This window comes from Erithacus rubecula (assembly GCF_903797595.1).
Source record: "Erithacus rubecula genome assembly, chromosome: 5".
NCBI classification, from domain to species: Eukaryota; Metazoa; Chordata; class Aves; order Passeriformes; family Muscicapidae; genus Erithacus; species Erithacus rubecula.
The window spans coordinates 27,939,130-27,953,655 of NC_136687.1; the positions used below are offsets into that span (position 1 = coordinate 27,939,130).

At 35.3% G+C, this 14,526-nt stretch overlaps 1 protein-coding gene across 29 annotated transcripts in view; it reads left to right on the forward strand.

The window, feature by feature from the left end:
- Window positions 1-14,526, forward strand: part of PCM1 (pericentriolar material 1) — a 40,584-nt gene that overhangs the window by 18,409 nt on the left and 7,649 nt on the right. For 11 of the 29 annotated variants that reach the window (XM_079306426.1, XM_079306438.1, XM_079306415.1 and 8 more), the window contains 17 exons: window positions 77-211; window positions 1,265-1,458; window positions 2,622-2,819; window positions 3,739-3,961; window positions 4,079-4,224; window positions 5,116-5,306; window positions 6,441-6,627; window positions 7,276-7,634; window positions 8,171-8,329; window positions 9,099-9,155; window positions 10,313-10,485; window positions 10,570-10,698; window positions 11,284-11,401; window positions 11,706-11,843; window positions 12,084-12,217; window positions 13,259-13,393; window positions 13,948-14,145. In XM_079306426.1, coding sequence (XP_079162552.1) covers window positions 77-211; window positions 1,265-1,458; window positions 2,622-2,819; window positions 3,739-3,961; window positions 4,079-4,224; window positions 5,116-5,306; window positions 6,441-6,627; window positions 7,276-7,634; window positions 8,171-8,329; window positions 9,099-9,155; window positions 10,313-10,485; window positions 10,570-10,698; window positions 11,284-11,401; window positions 11,706-11,843; window positions 12,084-12,217; window positions 13,259-13,393; window positions 13,948-14,145 — 2,874 coding nt within the window. The remainder of the gene's footprint in view (window positions 1-76; window positions 212-1,264; window positions 1,459-2,621; window positions 2,820-3,738; window positions 3,962-4,078; window positions 4,225-5,115; window positions 5,307-6,440; window positions 6,628-7,275; window positions 7,635-8,170; window positions 8,330-9,098; window positions 9,156-10,312; window positions 10,486-10,569; window positions 10,699-11,283; window positions 11,402-11,705; window positions 11,844-12,083; window positions 12,218-13,258; window positions 13,394-13,947; window positions 14,146-14,526) is intronic. The other 18 variants (XM_079306442.1, XM_079306430.1, XM_079306429.1 and 15 more) reach the window with 12 other exon arrangements.

Consider the following 14,526-nt stretch of genomic DNA (forward strand, 5'->3'; position numbering starts at 1 on the left):
CTGTGTTGGGTTTTAACTGGAGGTAAGTTTAAAAAAGGCATTACATTCTATTTTGCCATTTTGCTTTCTCTTTCAGTTGTCAGCTGACCTGGGTAACTGCCCAGCAAATAGACAGACTTCACAGGTAACATCCACTCCAGCCACGAATGAGTGTAATGCAGCTGGCAAGCCTTTATTTGAATGTGGTGAATCTGTACCAGTAGGCAATGAGGTATTTCATACTTGATATACAGTAACTTAAAAAGGGTTTGGAAAGGGGAAGTTTCAGGTTGCTTGGACACATTTAAAGTAGCTGGCCAGGTAAGTGGAGTAAGTAGCTATTTTAACAAAGCATGTATAATTTCTTTATTTCATGTCTGGAAAGAAGGAAATTTTGGCTTGTACTGGCAAGACATTTTCCCCAAGTATAGCACTTGATACTAAAGATTAATGTGAAAGTTGAATTAATTTTGAATTTTTACCACGAACATTTGGTAATGTATGTTATAAATGAGAAACAAAGTCTCAATATTTAGCAAAATTTAGATTGGTTTATTTTATATAGACAGAGCAAGCAGCGCGCTGGGGAAAACGTGAGGAGTCACCACCCACTCCACACTTCTACCGAACTTGGCTTGCAGCTCCCTTTTTATAGTGTGGTTTTCCTTGTAGTAATCAATAATCCTTATTGTTTTGTTGTAGTAATTCTGCAAGTTAAGTAGTGGTGGTCAAAGAAACTTCCAAACTTCCGTGTGACGGTTCTTCGGACAGTTGGTCATGTAACCATCTGGTCTTGGTAGATAAAAAACAGGAGAAGTAGGAAACCTGATCTTTAGTAGATAGTTTGTGATTGATCACACAAAGGCAGGAAATCTGATTCTGCAGAATCTGTTGGGCTGTGTGAAAGCCTTGTTTTGCAAGCTGTCAGTAGATACAACTTATTTAGGAAACATAATATTCATAACAGAGGGATTTAAACAGAATGGGTTTAATAATATATTTCCCTTTATCTAGGTCCATGTTCTTTTCTTATTTTAAGTATTCTTGTTTATACAAACTCCAAAACTTCTATGATTAACACGAATCATTTATCAATTATCGCATGCATACTGTTGGCAGATCATCCTTGGAGAAAACTATGAAAGTGTTTGCTCAAACCTGATTTAACTTTGTGTCTTCCTTCACCTTTTCCCCTGAAATTATCTTTAATAATGATCTTGATATTACTTACTCTTTCTTGAAATTTTGCTAGCATTATATTCTAATTCTTCCATTTTACTACAAGCAGTTATGGTCTGAAATGAGAAGACATGAGATTTTAAGAGAAGAATTGCGACAGAGAAGAAAGCAACTTGAAGCTTTAATGGCTGAAGATCAGAGAAGGAGAGAGCTTGCAGAAACAATAGCTACTGTTGCTGCATCTGTTAAAAGTGAAGGGTCAGAAACTCGATGTACTCCACAGCAGAGCAGGACTGAAAAGTAAGAGCACAAATTATTCTGTATTAAGCAATGGGTGGTTCTGTTGTTCAGTGGGATGTCAGTGTTGGGGGCAGTTGCTTATGTTCATCTGAACATTGAATGTGATGATTTAACAAAGCAGGAAGTTAATTTCTTGACTTGTAAAGTGATTGTTATTTAGGAGCTTGCCAGATTTCTGAGTTTTCCCAGCATATTTAGTCTCTTCTGTTCTACCAATGAGGGAATGAATCACCTAAGAAGAAGAAAATGCCTCGAAAATGCCAAATGATCAGAGTAATTATTTTCCATCTTAACCTATTTGATAGCATAGTAAAGTAATGCATTTCCAAAACAGACATTAATTTCACTTATCTGTCCCAGTATTAGAAGCAGATTGCAAGTTTGCATTAGTGAGAATCACAGTATCAACTGGGTTGGAAAAGACTTTGAAGATAGAGTCCAACCTATGACCTGACACCACCTTGCCAACAAGACCATGTCACTGAGTGCCACATCCAGTCTTCTCTTAAATGCTTCCAGGGGCGGTGACTCCACCACTTCCCTGAACAGCCCATTCCAGTGCCCAGTCACTCTGTGAAGAACTTCTTCCTGAAGTCCAGGCTGAACCTCCCCTGAGTCGGGTTAAGACTGTCCTCATGCCCCATCACTGGGAGACGAGGGTGATCCCCACCTGGGTACAGCCTCCTTTCAGGCAGTTGTAGAGGGTGATGAGGTCTCCCCTAAAACTCCTCCAGGCTAAACAACCCCAGCTCCCTCAGCCACTCCTCATAGGAGCTGTGTTCCAGACCCCTCACCAGCCTTGTTGCTCTTCTCTGAATATGCTCCAGCATCTCAACATCCTTCCTTAACTGAGGGGCCCAGAACTGGACACAGCACTCAAGGAGGGCCTCACCTGTGGCAAGTACAGGGGAAGAATCTCTTCCCTGGTCTTGCTGGCCACACTGTTCCTGATAGAGGCAAGGTCACTATTGGCCTTCTTGACCATGTGGGCACACTGCTGGCTCATGTTCAGAATGGTTTAACTCTTTTTGGTGCAGCTTGATTAATTGCAGATAGACTTGCAATTATCAATAGATTGTTTTAATAATTCATCATGAACTTGAAAAAAAAAGTACTCTTTTTCTGAACACTCTTTTTCTCCCTGACCCTGCAATGTTCACTAGGACAATGGCTACCTGGGGAGGTTCTACCCAGTGTGCCCTAGAGGAAGATAATGGAGATGAAGATGGTTATCTCTCTGATGGAGTTGATCAGGCGGAGGAAGAGGAAGAAGATGCATCAAGTTTGAATGACAGTTTCTCTGTTTATCCCAATAACAACATACCAGAAAATGCCTATTTTGTTAAAGGAAACAAAGATAGGTTAGTAGAGTTATTTGTTGATCTAATGCTTATCTGGGTGTATTTAGAAGAGGGTGGAAGAAGCATTGCATTAATTACAAGGCATCCTCACAGCAAAAAAATACTTCTTTCTGCTTTTTAAGGAGCTGTGTGCAGTGACAGTTTCTTGTTCTGAGTCTTTGTAGCTGCAATGCATATAACTGATTTGGTGCTTTCTTTTGTTTTCATTCTTACTAAAAGGCTGCCATTGAGCTTTCCAGTTGTGTGGCAGTGGTTTCAGGTGTTCCCATTTATTTTTAATCAGCTTCAAAGATAACCAATCTGTATGAAATTTTTGCTGTGATATAAATCAGTCTTTTAAAAAATAGTAGTTCAGAGAATTAAACTAACTCTGAATTTTTTCCCTCTGAATTACTGGCTTCTGTCATTGTGAAAACTATTTCTTAATTATTGTCAATAATTTAAACTCTTGTTTACCTGATAGACTTCCTTCATAACTTTAGTGAGATTAAATGAAAATGCCATGTTAAATGTAATATATATAAATATATATATATGTGCAGTTATTTCTTCTGGTTTGGATACCAAAATAAGTTTAGTAGACTTTTTAGTGGGCTAATCAGCAGCTAGACCTGTCAGTGTATATTGTTGGTGGCTTCTATTCTCATCAAATACATGTTATAGAGTAGTAATGGAAAATACTAGAAACAAGACCTAGACACATCCTTAGCCCTTCTTTTTTGACAGTCATAGTCAGGTGGGAGGCTCCTATTTTCCATTTGTTTAGAATAATGTTGGGTTGACAAAATGGCATGTGTGATTAGCTGGCCTGTGCCATGTGAGTTTTTGATGTACAACTTAAACTTAATTTGAATAATGGAAGTATCATTAGATGTTTGAATTGTCTGATTTTGTCCTCATTCGTGTTTTGCCAACCCAGGTGGAGAAATTGCCGTCCCCTTTCAGCAGATGGAAATTACCGTCCAGTGTCTAAGGCCAGACAACAACAAAACATAAGTATGCGGCGCCAGGAAAATTTTCGGTGGATGTCTGAGCTTTCCTATGTAGAAGAAAAGGAACGATGGCAAGAGCAGATCAATCAGTTAAAGAAGCAGCATGAATTTAGTGTCAGCATTTGTCAAACTTTGATGCAGGATCAGCAGGTAGATACAAAGAACGTTCATTTTATTGTTCTTATTTGCCTCTTATTTTCTAGCTCTTTCTAGCAATGGCTTCTGGTTTTTGTAATTTGGTCACTGTTGCATATTTTCTTTCTACAGACCCTCTCTTGCCTTCTACAGACTTTGCTTACAGGCCCCTATGGTATGATGTCAAATAATGTTGCATCTTCACAAATACATCTCATTATGCATCAATTGAACCAGTGTTACACTCAACTGACTTGGCAGCAGAATAACGTCCAAAGGTTTGTGTTAGTGCTTAACTATGGAATTTGAAATGCTTCAGTAACAGGAACATCTTAAGATTACAGATAATGGTAAAATATGAGACTCTAGAACTTCTGAGTTGATTACAAGCTTTTGAAATTGCATGCAGCATTTTTGGCTGTCTTTTTTCCCCCCCACCACCTCTTTAACATGTTTAAAAGTACTTTTGTAGTAATCTTCATTGAAGAGAACCAAAAGTTGGCAAAAATCTGTTGCAATAGGTATTTTTTTAATATGCTTTTGTGTCTGTAATCTTCACTAGACCTACCTCACAAGATTCTGGACTCTGATGGTAATATACAGAAAATCAGCTTTTTGTCCTTTTTTAGTGTTTTGAGTTAGAATTTAGCTTCTTATATTCCATTTGGGTGTACTAAATTTGCCTTCTGAACAACAGTATTTTTTGAAAAAAGATGTAATAGTCATATTAATTAATTGCATGAAAGTTGGAGCTCTTCATCTCTGTTTCGTATTTGGTAAGTGGTATATAGATGCTGTCCTCTTACACAATTCTTAAAATTAATTTTAACCTCAGTTCTGTAAATACTTTGTATATTTGATTGTTTCTATTGAAGTTTTCAGCTTGCTTATTTTTTTAGTAGCTAGTCAGTTGTTTTTGTTGTTCTGGCAAGGATATTTAACCTGTGTATACATGACCACTAGTACAGAGCAGTTGATTTTAAACCAACTCAGGATTAAATATAAGTAATTTTTGTCTCGAAGGTTTTTTAATTAGCTAAATAGTGCCCTTCTTTACACACATTACATATTGTAGGTGAAACAATATGAAGCTCAAATTACTTGAGTATAAATTTACAGTTTTCCTCTAATATTTTTTCCCCAAGTTGTTATTTTTTCTTATTTTCAAGGCTGAAACAAATGTTAAGTGATCTTATGCAGCAGCAAGAACAACAGTGTCAAGAGAAACCATCGCAAAAGGAGAGAGGCAGTAGTGCACCACCACCTCCATCTCCTGTTTTCTGTCCATTCAACTTCTCTCCACAACCTGTGAACCTCTTTAGTGTTCCAGGATTTACTAATTTTTCTTCCTTTTCTCCAGGTGAGTATTGCTGTAAGTGTGAGAAGTAACATGAATTTCAAGAATTTATATTTTCTTATTTAATTGAAATTGTAATGTGAACTTAAGTAAACTCTGTCACTTTTCCTTTATATCAAAATGTTCTGAAGCAGAAGTTTACTATTTATTGCTGAATAGTGGTATATTTTTACTTCAATATGAAGAGCAAGGCTCTCTCAGTATGTAGTTACACTCCATGTAAGGTTTCAAATGTTCTTCATCCAACGTATGAAAAGTAGTGTTTGAAGCTTTTACATACCTTCAGCACTCATTTCATAGTTGAAATTGTGTTCCAAGTGAACCATGTAATTGGAATGTGGCACTTGGTAATTATTTATATTTTTCTTGGAACTTCAAACACTCCTCTTTGTTATAAATGCCTGTAAATGGAGCATGCTAACCAATTTTTGTTCTCACCAGAGTTATACAGTAACTGTTGACTTGGATACAGTATTCCTAATCTCTTTCTCTAATCTGGTTTTGCTGTTGAATTTAGAGGAAAAGAGTGTTGGTATTTTACTGTATAATTCAAAGTAAACAAAACTGTCTTAATATATTTCAGTCTTTTAGGAAACAGGAAATAGGCATAGGCCTAGATTAGATTCAAATTGCAAAGTCTGTTTTCTGTTTGAGAACATTTTTAAAATTACATGGAACCTGTCCAGAAGAATGGTTATATTCAGTTTGCCACTTCCGTAAAGTTTCTGATGTCAAAATTGAAGTAGTATGAATCTATGACTTCTTTGATTCTATAAGTACTTGAACCACTGGAATTTTTTTGTCAATTTGGTGGTGATTGAAATATTGATAAAGTCTTCAGGCAGACAGAAGTCTGCCTTTGTTTTGGAAATGTTATTTTTATAGGAGCTCTTTATTGGAATTTCTTAAAGGACCTTCCTCTCCACTGATGGAATTGTAGTATCTAGTAATGTTTGAAACCTGCCCTAAAGATAAATTCTGATTGCTTACAGTACTTTCAGGATGAAAACAGTTATTGCTTACTTCCCCACTGTACTTTTGTTTCATAATTTCATGCTGCCACACAGTATGTATCAAATTAGAATTTTACTACACAAATAAATGAGGTAGGATCTTCTGACTCTCTTGTTTACTTAGTAGGTATTAACTATAATCCAGTGTTCCCGTCTGGTTTTGGGGATTTTGCACATAATATTTCACCACGCAGCAGTGAGCAGCAGGAGCAACAGCATCCTCTAGATCATAATACTTCTGGGAAAACTGAGTATATGGCATTCCCCAAACCCTTTGAAAGCAGTTCCTCTAATGGAGCAGAAAAACAAAGGTATTTAATGTCAAAGTGCAGCTCTCCTTTAATAATTTCTCCTCCCTTTACTGGGGCTTGTGGGAATTTATCCTTCACTATGGGAATTTATTGTCATAGAATTACAATATGAGCATTACTTTTGTAAATTCTAATTTAATTTCTTTCATTTTTTTTCAGTAGTGCTCTGCTTTTCTATATATTAATTAATGTATCATTTAATGAGCATTTTAAAATCAAATCCAATCTTGGAGTGGTTTTGTGACACTTTCTGTAAGTAGAGGAAGATTCTGTTTTTGTGGGAGTGTTTTGAAACTGAGATGTTTGAATAACTAGAGGATATAATTTTAGTGAATACTTATTTTTTGTGCTACTATAGATGGTACTGAATGTTACTTTAAGAAATGTTTTGACCTACGGTACTATTTGAGCACAGCAGTAACTGCCTAAATATATTCATATTGAAGCCAGAGACAGATGACAGATGGGAAGTTTCATTTGGAAGGGTTCTCTTGAATTATTTTTCAATATTCATTTGTTGTATAAGTAACAAGGTCAGATAATTTGTATTACAATAAACTGTTTGCCTGGTAATACATGATGCTTCTATCTGAGAGATCAGGTTATGGTATATTGAGATTGGTCTGTGGGTCTGTTTTTTTCTGACAGAAGGAATCATAGACAACCTGAAGAGGAAATGGAAAACAGATCAACTTGGCTTGATGATAGCCAAGAAATGAAAAAAGATGATCAGTCTCAGCTAAATGCAGGTTTTGCAGTTCCAGTGCAAAATGTTGCTTCTGGTCATAAAAATCAGTGTGATACAAACAGGAGAAGAGAGTTGGATGAAGAGTCTTTGGAGAGTTTCAGTAGCATGCCTGATCCAATAGACCCAACTACTGTAACAAAGACATTTAGATCTAGAAAAGCATCAGCGCAAGCAAGCCTGGCATCAAAAGATAAAACGCCCAGATCTAAGAATAAGAGGAAGAGTTCTTCTCAGCTGAAGGGCAGAGCTAAAAATACTGGTAGGTTGTAAAGTAATCTTGGATTACTTTGCATTTACAAGACAATACTTTACATTTACTGTGGCAAACTTGGCTCGGATTATAATAATTGTATTCCAGAGAATTTACTCTCCATAAATGGTACCTATAATAATGAAAATAAATTATTCATTTTATATACTACAACTGCATAAGTTTTTTTAGGATTTCAGTAAATAGAAAATAAATAATCAGTTGAAAAAAAGGATCATGGATGCAGATTTGAAGTAACAAGTAGAATCTTCTTCATTGGCTTCATGTTCAAACTGGATTTGCTGATAACTATGCTTCAATAAAATTCTGAGAAGGGAAGGACAGTACTAGTTATTATAGTGATACTATTGCAGTTGCTGAGGATTTAGTAATACTGAATGGCTTCAGTGTACAGGGCAGGATTTTAGTCTAGGAAGCATCATTAGTATTTTGCATCTTTAAGAGTGCCCTTGAGTAATCTTTTTTAAAGTAACAAAAACATTCTGTAAGCTATTTCTTTATTCTTTTTCATTTCCTCCCATTAGGTTATGAAAGTGCAAGTGCTTCTAGTGTGTGTGAACCCTGCAAGAACAATAAAAGCAGACACTCAGATGATGTGGTTCATGCAAAGGTGTTCAGCAAAAGGAATCAGGAGCAATTGGAAAAAATAATCAAATATAGTAGATCTACAGAAATGTCTTCAGGTACTCTTTTCTAAATGCCTAATTATTTTACCAACTTCTGTGAGTAAGGGACGTTAGTTGCTAGTGCAGTATTTAAATGCAGTGAATTTTGACAGAAAGAAGGGACTGTATATTTAGCATGTGGATGTTGCATTTTAATTTCTAATTATGCTGTAAATGTTAGTGTGTAAAAAGCTGGATACTAATTGCTTTTGGGTGTTTTCTGTATATTAAGTACTCGATTTAAGTAATTTAGAAACCTGTTACGGTACAACAAGCAATAATATAGCCAATCTCACTCATTTGTTGATTTTAGTAACTGCAAAACTGATGAAACTTTGCTTAGTGTTTAAACTACATCCTGTACTGCATACATGTCTTCTTCCTATTCATGCTTAAATGAGCTCCATCAAATATCATTCAAATTCAGCCTTATCACATAAACCCTTACATTTTTGCCATCTGCACTGCTTTTCTTGTATCTAGATCATAAAACCTCTCCTGTGCCTTTTTTGGTTCTGCCAGTATTTCTGTTTTGTTTGAGAGATGCGGAGATTTTAGTCATTGTAGCACAATATAAAGCTTTGCCAGTGTAGCTGTGTCCACACTAGGAGCTGTTTATTGGTGTACATAATAAACTTCACTGGTCAAGTTCTCATTCTCACAATAAGCAGCTCTGATGTGGTTTGGATAACTAAGCAGTCTTCCTCCTGCTGTTTTGTATAGACCCTGTCTTTATTTCTGGTGCGCATTTTTGTGTTTATCACTGTCTATCCCCACTTTCCTACAGCGCATGCTAGGAGAATTCTGCAGCAGTCTAACAGAAATGCATGCATTGAAGCGCCAGGTAATGCATTCACTGCTTAGCTTCAACAATATCCTATTACTTTTATTTTCTTCTCTTACCTTTGGTCCTATAACTCACTGTTTAGCAGATGTTCAAGATTAGTGCTATTGCAGCACCTTCTCTATAACCAAAACTAGAGAAATAACCTTGCAAAAAATGCAGTGTTACAAACTGCTTTGAATTACAGTTGTAGAGAACGTGGTTGCCACGTTCTTGATTAGTAACAATTACAAATAAAAAATGTGGTAGATACTACATCAAAAAACTAATTTCAATAGGCATTTTTAGTATGTGTAAAAGCTATTACATATCAGTAATTGGGGAGGGAAGCAATTTGTGGTAACTTTTCAAATGTTGAAAAAGCTTACCTGTCCTTAAAAAATTGGTAAATTTGCAGAAAATCAAATTGCATGGTAATGTTTGCTGTATTGCTAATAACTTCATTAATTTGAATACTAATAATTACACATCTGTTAAACTGAGTTTTCCAAATTAAACTATGTTTCCATTCAGCACTTTCCAAATAATGTATGTAATAATTTGATTGTTGTGATGCAAGGATAATCTTTAAATCCCAAATGAACGGGAGATTTATTAGGGAAATACTACATATGTAGTAGGGTTTAAGTGTAGGAGGTTTTTGTGAACTTGGGAGTGATACTAGACATGTATAAGAATGTAGCATTTATGTTGGGAAAGAGTGGCTTTCTGGAGTTCAGTCTACAGCTTTCTTAATGCTGCTTGTGTTGCAGAAGTGTGGACTGCATGTATTCTATAAACTTGAGACCTTTCGCTCTCTTTCTTGAAATGTCTTAAAACTCCATTTTCAGTGTTCAATACCTATTCTGAAAGCTTCATTGTGATGTGTGCAATATTTTTTTAATAAAGAGTACTTTCTAAAGGTATTGTTCAGAAGCGCAAAGAAAATAATTATGATTGCTCTATGTTGTATTTCATATATTAAAGATTTTGTAAGGTACAATTTAAGGATGTTTGCCCTTCAGGAAATTAGTAAGCTTCATGAAAGCAGCTGTATTAGGGAATCTGCAATGCTTGAGACATAATTTGTATACCTGTAACTTACATACCTGATAGGCAGTTGTCTGTTAAATAGATGCCTGCCAAAGACTTGACAAGTTCCTTTTTTTTTTCTACAGAAACTGGTAGTGATCTTTCTATGTTTGAAGCTTTGCGAGACACAATTTATTCTGAAGTGGCAACTCTTATTTCTCAAAATGAGTCTCGTCCCCACTTTCTTATTGAACTTTTCCATGAGCTTCAGCTGCTAAATACAGATTATCTGAGGCAAAGAGCCCTATATGCTTTACAGGTATGCACACAATTTTTGATTTTGTATGTGAATCAAGCAGACCTTAGATTTTTTTTTTTTTACAGCATAGGTTATCTCTTCCAGGATATAGTGACCAGACATTTAGCTGAGAAAAACGAAAAAGGAAAGTGTGCAAAATCACTTAATTCTGCAACATGGGTGGCATCAAATTCTGAACTCACTCCTAGTGAAAGCCTTGCCTCTACAGATGATGTAAGTTTTTTAATTCAGAAACTACTGGCAGCTTTTCCTGTATTTCAGTTTACACACATGTATTCTTGTCTATTGAAATCTATTGGACCTGAATTTCAAAATTAATATGGACTTATACAGACTTTTCTAAAGAACTAGTGACAAAAGAATCAGTGCAAAAGTCATAAAACATGGTAGGATTCTCAGTACTGGAAATGAGTGATGTGTCAGGGATACATGCAACATGGAGACGGATGTAAATTGGAAACTTATACATTCAGAAAGAGCCAAAATCCTCTTCTGAGTAGGGGCAGGGCAAGTACTGATTACACAGTTCTCCAAAAATTTTTACTTTTTCATATTTAAGAAGTTGCTTACACCTCTGTACAGTTTCTTACATGTTTTGTACTTGAAGTATTTGAAGCAAGTGTGGTAGATACACATAATGGATTTGTATCCTGGAGGTAGGGTTGTTCTCGAGTCAGGGAGTCTGATGACAAATGCTAATGCCACAACAAGTCACTGAAAAGAATTGCGGGCTTGTTCATACATCTGTGAGAGTATGGTGTGTTCCTTCTTTGTATTCAGTTGTCTGGAATTTTTTAGGAAACTTTTGGCAAGAATGTTACAGAAGCATGTCAAGATTGTGAACAAGCTGATGTAGACAATGGGAGTACTATGTCTACTTCTTCAAATTTTGAACCCTTTGCCACTGATGACCTTGGTGAGAATCCTGTGACTTAGTGTTTTAAGTTCCTCCCTCTCTCCCTAAATGTCTGCAGTTGTCTGCACTTTAGTACACTGTTACTTGATTTTTAGTGTGTAAACACATGTTTTGTGAGACAAAACATAGCTAAATTAGCTAATTGGTGAAACACTGAATTTATCAAAGTGTGTAATAAAATATTATAACTAGTTATAAGTAGATTTCAAAACTTGAGGCCTTAAAGAAATTTTTATCATTGTTTATTGTCTGTCAATGGAAAACTTTTTATTTAGATTAAAAAGTGTTTTTATTCTAAATATAGGCAACACAGTGATTCACTTAGATAAAGCTTTGTCTTGGATGAGGGAATATGAGCGTATGAAAGTTGAAGCTGAAAGTACGCTTGACTCTGAGGGCTGCTCTAGTAATTTTCAGGGTGCTTCTACTGCTAAATTAGAAGGTAGGCACATATACATATATTTTGCTTAGTATTAGAAAATAACTGTAGTAACTATCAAGCTAAATTGCTTTCTTCTTTATTTATATTGAAAACTTAGCAAAGGATATTTACATACTTAAGGAAATAATTTTTTTTTAATAGAAAATGAATTTTGAAAGTGTTATTTCTTTAATAGTAATGTTGAATGTATTAAATTTACTGTTTTGTTTTGTTGTTGTTTTTTTTTTAAATTAAAATGAGGTCCAGGTACTGGTGAATGTCAGTCTGTTCCACATTCAGGTGATGTTTCTGAAGTTCCATGTCCTCGTATAGATACTCAGCAGCTTGACCGGCAGATTAAAGCAATTATGAAAGAGGTCATTCCTTTTCTGAAGGTAAGGGGTCTTTATAATGCAGTGTGAATTAGAAGAATAAGAAAAACAGTTGTATAACTACAGAGAAGAACATTATTTAAAATCTAAAAGTTGCCTCTTAAAAACAGCTGCTAATAAATATGTGTTCAGTTGCAGACTTGCTGAAGATGAAGTAAGAATTAGATGTTCTCACAGAAAGATCCTTTGTAGTTTTAAATAGGAGAAATAAATGGTGAGGTTTCTAGGTTTCATAGGGCGGGTGGGCTTCACATCAAAAAGAATAGACATTGCTTGCTTTGGAGCTGACAAAATTTAATATAGGTATGTTTGACAATGTTCTTCTGAAATATTTGGTGCTTTTTAGCAGACAGAAATTAGATCACTAATTAAACAGTAATAGGGTATTTTTTAAGAATACCTCTGAGAGCAGTTGATTTTTAGCATTATTTTCTCCTGTTTATAAATATTTTTAGAGTTGTAGAGAGCTTTTAACTTATTACAGAGAAGAAATGTTCTTCTTTAAAGAGAGAGAAGTAATCACAGTTCCTCCTTTGCAAGGTTGGAGAGCAGAGAAGATTGAGTTGTAAGATGATTAAGGCCTATCCCTGTTCCCTTTTATAGTATGCAGAGTGTATAAACTTAAGTTTGTCTAATAAGGTATTTTGTTGATGCTAAGTTAAAAACTGTATATTGTTGACATGCTAGAGTCAGAGTGCCTATAGACTTGTTTTTTTATCTGCATTTTTAAGGCTGCATGTAACAGTAGGTATCTTAATATACACTTTAATACACTTGAGTATACAGCCACAATATATGAAGCTTCTTATTTTGACCAGACATTTTAAGATGCCAAATACTCATGTACTAGAAAACTGAGATAAATCTTTGTGTATTTTGACCAATCAGTCATTCATCAAGTATGGTGTTTGTGAGATTGGTTAAGACTTTCTTTGTGGTGTGCTGTTCCTTCAGTAGGTGTTTTTTTATAAATTCTGTATTTGAGTTGATGGCTAACTTTTCTTTTGAAGTGGTAACAAAGTTCATTCTGTGATACTTGTGTAGGAACACATGGATGAAGTATGCTCTTCTCAATTACTGACATCAGTAAGACGTATGGTCTTGACTCTTACACAACAACATGATGAAAGTAAAGAATTTGTGAAGTTCTTTCATAAGCAGCTTGGCAGTATACTTCAGGTTAGTAGTTTTTCAGTGCTGATTTGCACCGCTCAAGTTGGCTGATGAGCAACAGATAACCCAGCTTCTCTGAAATTGTATTTTACACCTTGAATACATAGCTGCTGTTCTCCTTCAGCTTTGATACAATGATGAGGTATTACCTTTATTCCTAAACTAATGATTTACTGCACACAGAACATCTTTTCTGTCACAGAAGGTAGTGAGAGGTGTATCTCTGGCCTGTGGCTGTCTTCAAGGAAAGCTCTGGTGATGCTTTTCATGGACATCTTGTGTAAATTCCTGAAAATCTGTACTCTACACTTTTTCATTCTGCTTTTTATTTTCTACAAGCATGGGGTTTAAATCATGAGCTTATTAAGTTCTGTGCTAAGTTACTAGAGATTCCATGTAAAATCTGTTTAAGATGCTAAACTTTTTTTTAAAGATGAGCTAATATATATATAGCTAATTCTGAGTTAGTAGAAATATGAAAAAATTAAAGTCTTTAAAAAATTAAGTCTTTAAAGCTTGAAAACCTGTTTCAGAAACTGAAGAATTATTTCTCTTCACAGGATTCACTAGCAAAATTTGCTGGTAGAAAATTAAAAGATTGTGGGGAGGATCTTCTTGTGGAGATCTCTGAAGTGTTATTTAATGAATTAGCCTTTTTTAAACTCATGCAAGACTTGGACAACAACAGTATTTCTGTAAAGCAGAGATGTAAACGAAAAACAGAAACTACTGAAGGAATGCAGTCTTTTGCTAAAGAGGTTTGTTGTATTTTATTTTTGAAATATGTAGCTTTTCTGAGATTGCTAAATATGTGTATTTTCTAAACTAATTTGATTACCTTATTTTATACCTTATATATGTTTATTTATTTATTTACCAGTTGCTGTGTAATCACAGTATTGCTTGTGTAGGAGTGTGAACTGGTTTTCTTCAGTAATGGCAAGTCCTGTTACAGATACCTAATTGTATACACTTTGTTCATAATTCAGAAGAAATTTCTAATGGTTATATGTGAACACAGGAAGGAATAAGCAAGTGTTGAAATATTTTTAACATCTGGGGCCATTGAGTAGTTTTACCCCAGCAGGCAGCTGAGCCTCTTATAACCACCCTGTGGGATGGGATACAGTCAGAAGGGT